The 7,769-nt window shown below is 56.2% G+C and overlaps 1 protein-coding gene across 1 annotated transcript in view; it reads right to left on the bottom strand.

Annotated features, from left to right (window-relative positions):
* The window catches only part of Piezo2 (piezo type mechanosensitive ion channel component 2), a 181,586-nt gene that overhangs the window by 9,903 nt on the left and 163,914 nt on the right, over positions 1-7,769 (bottom strand). The window contains exons 44-46 of the mRNA XM_023705295.1: positions 6,882-7,040; positions 5,631-5,778; positions 1-117 (exon numbers count right to left, since the gene is read on the bottom strand). The exon at positions 1-117 is cut by the window's left edge and continues 22 nt beyond it. Coding sequence (XP_023561063.1) covers positions 1-117; positions 5,631-5,778; positions 6,882-7,040 — 424 coding nt within the window. The remainder of the gene's footprint in view (positions 118-5,630; positions 5,779-6,881; positions 7,041-7,769) is intronic.

Below are 7,769 nucleotides of genomic sequence, written 5' to 3'. Positions count from 1 at the left end.
CAAGGACATGAAGAGAAGAGGAAACCAGACGATGCAGATGAGCAGCACGGTGATCATGCCGCCCATGCCGTACTTCACCACCTTCTTCTTCTTCTGGCCCCGGGGCTGAGGGTACCTCTGCAACACAAGAGTGCAGAGAGGCTTAGGGGAGGCCTGCCAGCACAGGAGGGCCAGGCAGTGTCAGCGGACGCTGGTTCCACCCTGGCCTCTGCTCACTCCACAGGGCCATTGCCACCGAGAGCAGCCTCGAGCCGTCCTCAGCGTGCCACCGTCCCCACCACCTGGGCCAACACACCCCTCCAGCTTCCCGAGCGCTGGGTGTGATGAGCCTGTGGGCGAACGCATCAAGCCTCCTGGTGGATCTATCTGATTTTAATGGATTATACAACAAAAGACCTCTCCCCTCGTTTCTGCATGTTCAGAGCCTGGGCCTTTCAGCCAGCACCGCCCTCCACGTGCACATGGAGGGCAGACGAGGACACTTTCAGCTGAATCCCAGTGCATGCCACCCATGACCATGTGCTTCAGGGCATGAAGGACGGCCTCCCCAGAGCTGGACAAAAGCCGAGGGCCCCCGCTGCTCAGGCTGGAATGTGCCCTTCCCCGTGTTCCACTGTGACAAGCTCTAGGCTGCAGGCGGGTGGACGGCCAGGCTCTGCACTGCACACGGGTGTGGGTGCTGAGATCTAGGTAACGCTGAGTAACTGCTGAGGATGGGAAGTGCGCAGGCAGGCTGAGGTCGGCCCCCTCCAAACCCAGGATGACACCTCAGCCCTGTCACTAGACACCCGGAGGTGGGCCAGGCGCAACCCACCAATGGTGACCCTTGGTGCATGAGTGCAGTCAGGCGACGAAGGTGCGGTGGGTCAGGGTCACCTGCAGCGGTCTGCTAGCCCAGCCGGCGGGCTGTGTCTTTTGTGTGCTCCTGCCCCTCGCCGTGAGATGCCCTGATCCACCTCAGGCCTCTGCCAGTGAGAGGACATGCCAGGAGCTGCCCTCAACCTTGCACCAGAACTGGGAGTCCAAAACACCTCTTTTCTTCAAACTCATCCATCCTGGGCCCTGTGCTCTTAGTAACAGGAGACAATGTAGAGAGACCACCCATGTGACACAGCGGTCAGCCTACTCCCAGCCCAACAGAACAGTGACCCGGGGGTCCCCCTGCTCCAGGGAGAATTTGCTTATCCCAGTAGAACAGAAAAAGGAGAGCCCGCCCTGATGAGACCCACAGGCACCGCGATGTAGAGGTCGCCTCAGGAGGAGGTCTGACCCTCCCTGGCTGCCACAGAAGGTCCACGAACTGTGAGGGTGAGGATGGGCCAGGTGTTCAGGAGCGAGCTCACCCTGCAGTGGGGGCTGCGGAAGTCGGGGGGCAGCAGCGGGCTTGGAGTCCTCTGCATTGGGGTCCTGGCAATATGTGTGCACTGAACACATGCGTACAAGCATGGACACAGATTTCGTTCTTTTGTTGAGGAGGCAAGTTTAGACAGCCAGCCATCCCTGGCAGTGCCCCAGAATCCCAGAACCTCACGTCTGGTTCTGTGCATTAAAGTTTATTTTGTCTCTGCCAAGAGTACTTCACCCTCTTCTTCCCAAACTCTTGAGGGTCAGGCGTCATCTGGAAGCCTCCCAGACCTCCTGTTTCTCCTTTTGGCTCTGCTCACCACGCCACACCCCAGGGCTGATCCAGAAGAAGACATTCTGGGAGTCCGTCTTTCTGTCCAGGTTGCCCCATGACCCCCTTCCTAGGTAGCCGGTTCCTCCCCGTGTTTCCCAGCCACCCTTGCTACAGACATTCCCATCAGCTTCCTAATGTACTGGGGGCAATGGCTTATGTTGGGGCAGTCTTTATCCCTGGGCAGAATATCTGAGGTAATCAATTCAGAAGGAGGAAATGGCCTATTCTGGCTCCTGGTTTCTGGTGTGTCCCTACTGCTATGGGCCTCTGGTGGCCCAGCACGTCCTCAGGAGGCGTGTTGGAGGGGTCTGCCAACCTCATGGTGGTGGAGTAGGACCAGTGTCCCGTGAGCCCTTCCAGGGCATGTGCCCAGTGACCTGGCTTCCTTCCACCGTTTTCCAGCCTTTACTACAGGGCCCTGGGGGACACTCTATCCACACTGGGCTGTGGCTGCCTGCAGCTCACTGGAAGCTCAGCAGGAGGAACGGGCCTTGCCAACACTAGGCCTCCTGGGAAATTGCTCTCGCTTCTCCAAGTGGGTTACACTGATCCTATCACCGAGCTCATAACAGGGACAAACCAAGGCTCTCGCTGTGGGGAGGCTCCAGAGGAGGGTTGTGGAGCCCCTGGGGCAGGCATGCTTTGAATTTGGGGATGTAGGAAGGGCCCCTGGGAAAGGAGCACTAAAGCTGAGGAGTTAGGCGAGAGCTGGCAAGATGGGAGGACAAACACAGGTCTCTGTAAAAAGTAGAGAAGAGAGGACAAGACCGAAGGACCCATGCACACGCGTGGCAACACAGACGCCGCTCTGCACGCAGGGCCATGCTTTGCCAGGAGCTCACGGGAGCCTCTGCCCGCCATCGGTCTCACAACACCTGTCACGTGCTGCACAGATTTGCCTGAACTGTTTCAAACACCTGTTTCAGTCCCCAGACCCAGGCCAGGGTGGGGCACTGTCTATGGGTTGTTCATGCTTAGCAGGACTCTGGGCACACAGGGGGCACTTAGTAAAAGTTTAGGGTACATTGCGAAAAGCCTAAGTCCCCACGTTCTCATTCTGGGATGCCCAGCCCTGTGGAATGCAGCTTTGGCAGCAGGCCAGGTTCTCTTCCCCTGAACTCTAAGCTGAACAGCTTTGAGCACTAGGGACGCAGTGGGTGTATGGTGAGCTGACCTGGAGCACTATGCGGCTAGGAGCAAAGGTGGGGCTTGCCAGGAGAGAATCCCGGCTGCTGCCAACTGCACATTCAACTTTGATCCAAAATATCTGGGGGAAACTGCGTTTGTACTGAACAGGTGTGGACTTTTTTCTTGTTGTGGCTCCCTGAAGCAAGGGCACAAGACCTGCTGGCCAGCACAGCAGGTGCCACCACTGTGCAGCTGTACAAAGGGGCACGAGCACCTACAGATCCTGGGGTCTGTTGCGGCCTCACGTGCTCACAGGTGGGGCTTGTGGGGCGACTGGATCACAGGGTTTTTAGCTGACTTGCAGGTCCTGATCAGAAGAGGAGGCCTTGCATGGCTGGCCCGGAAGGTTGATTCCCTCCAGACTCCATCCTTGACTCGACTTCCTGCCCACTAAGCCATAGCAGCCCTGCCCTGCCAGGCCCCTCTGCCGGGCCTCCTGCCTCGGCGCCAGCTGACTGGGCTGAAATGCGGCCCAGGACAAACCTGTGCTTCCTAAAGGTGCAGGTGTCAGGCATTTTGTTCCAGCAACAGTGGGTGACCGGTGTCCAAGGGGGAAGCAGGTTGTCATGGATTCTGAGTGGTGACCTCACGCCTAGAGAGCCAGGGCCAGACCCACGCTCCCAGTCTTCGTGTGTGATGAGCCAGTGCATCCCACGCCAGCTGGGCAGCAGAAGACAGCAGCCGCAAGACCAACCCAGCAAGTCATCCCTGAGCCCAGCTCAGGCCCGGGAGGTGCCGGGCAGTGAAGCACGTGTTGTCTCTGAGCTGTTCGAGAGGCTGCGCCGCGGTGATGCCTCCTGCCCTCTGCCTGTGAGCAACCAACTCCAGAGCCGGAAAGCTACAGCTTGGATCTGGGAAGTTACCACTCACTGTCTGTTAAGGGCTTCCTCAGAGTGGCACTGCTGGAGGTGGCAGGACCTTCAGGGAGTGGGGCCTGGTGGGAGGTTATAGCTCATCAGGAGTGCCTCCTGGGCCGGGGAGATGGCTCAGTAGAATAAGCATCTGCCTGGCAAGCTCAGGGTCCTGAGTTCAGTCCCCGGTACCACAGGAAAAAAAAAAGAGTGCATCCTAGAGAGGGATTCTGGTTGCTTCGCTCTCCTGGCTGGCTTCTCAGTCACGAGATGAGTGGCCTTCCTCTCTTACACCCTCCTACTGTGTTCTGCGCTGCCACAGGGCCAAAGCCAACTGGTCCTGGGCTGTGAGTTAATGTAAACATGTGTTCTTTTTAAGTTGATTTATCTCAGGTATTTTGTTACAGTGACAGAAACCTGACTAACACATGGAGGTAGATCTAGTTTTTTCATGATGTAAGTTATTGTCTGTGTGATCCTGCATATATACGTCAACACCTTATGGCAGCCAGTTCTGTAATGGAGTAGCCTCAGTGGCTGTACATTTCTTTATATTCCACTGCAATTTACTGGAGCTTTTGACTAAAGCCTTTTTCCTTTTCTTTCCAGCACTTTACATTGCTGAAAACAGCTGCAATTTGTGCCTTATCCCTACCTCATACTTTCCTACTTGGCTCCTCCCCGTTTCCACACAGGGCATGGGGTCAGATCCCCCTTCCACTCTGGTCACTCCCCTCAAGGGCCCGGGGCAGGGGCTCTCTCATTCGTGCTATGAAATGGATGTGACTGGATGTAGCCTGTCCCCACCAAACCTAACAGTGAGGCTTTGTCCTCAGAGTCACAGTGTGGAGAGGTAGGGAGGCATCTGGGCCGCACGATGGTCCGTGGCAGGAATGGTGGCTTTCCTGTAGGACCTACTTAACTATGGCCAGAGTTCAGCCTCCTTCCCCTCCCCCGCACACACCTGCTTACTTCCTATGTTGCCGCCGTGTGTGCGTGAGCAGCAGTGGCCTCCAAGGGAAACTGAGCGGCCTCCGCGCCTCCCGGGCCCCCGGAACTGCGGGCCACCATCGACCTGCTTTCTTCCTGCTACCTGCTCTCAGGGTTCTGGTGCAGCCGCCGAGGGTGGGCGAGCACACTGTCACGGCACCAGCTTCCCTGTGCCTCGACAATGAGGACGGGTGGAGAGAACTTCACGCACACTGCCGGCCCCGTTTCCTGCGGTCGCACAGACCCCGTGAACACCAGGCCACGGCCCGGCGGCCCCGTGACGGCGAAGCCGAAATTCTCAAGGGCAGCTGCTGAGCGCGCTAGAAGCTCTGTAGACCACAGCGCGCCTGTCTAAGGCGGGGTAGACTCTCCTCCCGTTCACTGCTGGCAGCTGGGTTTTTCAACTGCTGTAATGCAAGAAGCCCTGGCTTCATACGCTAAGCTTTCCAAAATTCTACACGTCAGCAATCCGATCTCTACCTAAGCCTTAGTATTTCACCCAGAAGAACGCGCACGTGCTTGTGCTTCAGTCTCCTGTGCACAGGAGATCCAACTGCCCGCTCCCCACAGGGAGTCACTCAGCCGCGGAGGTGAGCCGGCCACTGGCCTCCACACCCCTCCTCTGCCCCAAAGGGCACTGGGACTTAGGGGCCCCTCAGCAGTGTGCTGTTTCTCCTCTAACACAACTACGATACACTGCTGCCGAAGAAGGAGACAGCTGGACGCTGCTGCCGAAGAAATCAGAGGGACTTAAAACCCCTGACTGCCGAGGCCCGAAGGCCAGCAGTTTCAGTTACAGGTGACAGCGGCTTTTGCCCTCACCTCTGCCTGTTTGTGCCGAAGAACTCAAACGTCTACCTTAACCTCGTAGCTGAGCTGTACGAAGAGCCACAGGCGGAAGCAGCACGCCCCGCAGCACCTACCTTCTCCGACTCCCGCCAGCACTTCAGGATGAAGATGTGAGCATAGATGTCCTCCACGCAGATCCAACTGGACAGGCTCAAGGTAGTGTCCGTCCATACCCAGTCCATCACTGCCCTCAGCTCGGTCAGAAATGGGACGAGGCGGAACCTGCCAGAACCACAGCTTGTCAGAGAGACACCGGCACCCTCACCAGCTATCCCAGGGCTTCCGTGGTCCTTAGGGTTTGAACCCAGAGACTCATGGGAAGCTCTTGGTGACCACGGAGGCAGAACCCAGCTTGGCAACAGCTGCTTTGCACGGGAAGCCCGTGAAGGACTAGGGCTTCTCAGGTGTTTACTGTCCCTGATGGCTGCCCTGCACTGGGGTCCCAGCTCAAGTAAGTCTGAGGGTCACTCCGCTTCCCTCGTGCTTATTTGTTTGCACTAGGAGAATAATCTGGCTGTGGCTTTAGTGACTTAGGGAAGCATGTTTGCTTGGGAAGGAAGGTGAGGTCCGATGAGTGGCTGGGGGAGCAGGGAATGCCCTGGGGCTGGGCGGGAGGACTCACACCTGCCATTACATTTCAGAGTGGCTTGGCCTGGCCCCTCTGGGCACGAGGCACATCCTAGACCTCCTGAGTGCCACCACTCCTCCACAGCCTGTCGAGCCTGGGCTCATCCTAGGGTCCTCCTCAGAAGGTGTCCCCGGGACCCCTCAGCTCCATGGCTGGACACAAATCCAGTCCCCAGAAGGGATGGGTTCAGACCCAGCTGCGCTAGATGAAGCCTCGAGTCAGGCCCCACCCCAGGAAAGGCTCCAGGGAGGTCACCACCAGGAGGGACACGTACACTTTGTCTGAGGAGCTAACTGCCACCAGGACCACACCCAGGCGAGCACCTCCACCATGCCTATGCTCATGTGTCCACAGGTGGGACCACAGAGGTGCCTGAGGAGGCCAGACCCCAAATGCCCCATGACACCGTGCCCAGAAGCACAGCCATATTTAAGGATGAGGGAGCCCTACTTTTCATCATTAAATATTATCCCAGAAATTAGGCAGGACACTGAAATAAAAGATTAACCAGGGCGGGAGACACCAAGACAACTTCCTGGCTGGCTGCATGGTGACCACACATGGCCATGTCTACTCCCTGCCAGGCTGGAAGCATTCTAGGGTGGGGACCTCACCGTGTTCTCCTTCCTGTTCCTTCCCAGTGGGATGCCACGTGCCTTTCCGTGGCTCCACCAGTGACTCTCACGGGCATCCTTACCCTTGGAACAAGAAGAGGTTGACATAATTGTAGCTCTTTGTAAGGAAGTTCCCGAGGACGCGCGTCGGGTAGCCGCAGCGGATCTGGTAGGCTGACAGTCCAAAGTACACACACTTCACAAAGTACCAGAGCTGAGCGACCAGGTTCTGGCTGAACTTCCTACGAGATGCCAAAATGTGGAAAATGAAGGACTAGAATCCATTTCTGCTACAAAAAAATACCAGTTGAGAATTCAATCAAAACAAACTCTGTCAATTCGGCCGTTTTGTCGATTCTAGGAAACGTACTGTGCACAGCAGATATGTCGAGGACAAAAGAAAATCCGATAATTAAACAGCTTCTGTGGTCACACACATTATTCAGTTACCATGGGCTTGACTACATTAAATTCCTCTTAAGTGAACTTACTAATAAATGTAGTCTGGGGCCGGCGAGATCGGTCAGTGGTCTAACGCGCCGGCCGAGGCAAGCTTAGGCGCGCACACAGAGACTGTAGCTTGATTCCCGGCAGCACATGCTGCACCAGCTCCATCCCCAGGGCGGGCTGAGCGGGCCACCAAAAAAAATGTAGTCTGACAATGCAAATGAGGCACTGATCATATTCCCAATTAGAGCTTATGAAACAAAAAGGAGTAGTTTTGCTCAAAAGGACTCACAACTTGGAATATACAGGAAGAGGACCTCTTGAGAAGAGGCTCCTCCGTTTCTTACTATGCATCCTTATTATTATTATTACTATTATTATTTTAATTAATTATTTGTTTGGTGCAGGGTCCCCTTACACAGCTCAGACTTGCAGAGATCCTCCTATCGTAGCCTCCCAGTGCTGGGATTACAGGCCTGCACCACCACACCTGGTTTTGGTGGCTGGCTCAGTGTGCCTGAGGG

The sequence above is a fragment of the Octodon degus genome, unplaced genomic scaffold (assembly GCF_000260255.1).
Source record: "Octodon degus isolate 3935 unplaced genomic scaffold, OctDeg1.0 scaffold00216, whole genome shotgun sequence".
Taxonomy (NCBI): Eukaryota; Metazoa; Chordata; class Mammalia; order Rodentia; family Octodontidae; genus Octodon; species Octodon degus.
Note: the sequence above shows the minus strand (reverse complement) of the source record. Positions and strands in the feature narration are given on the sequence as shown.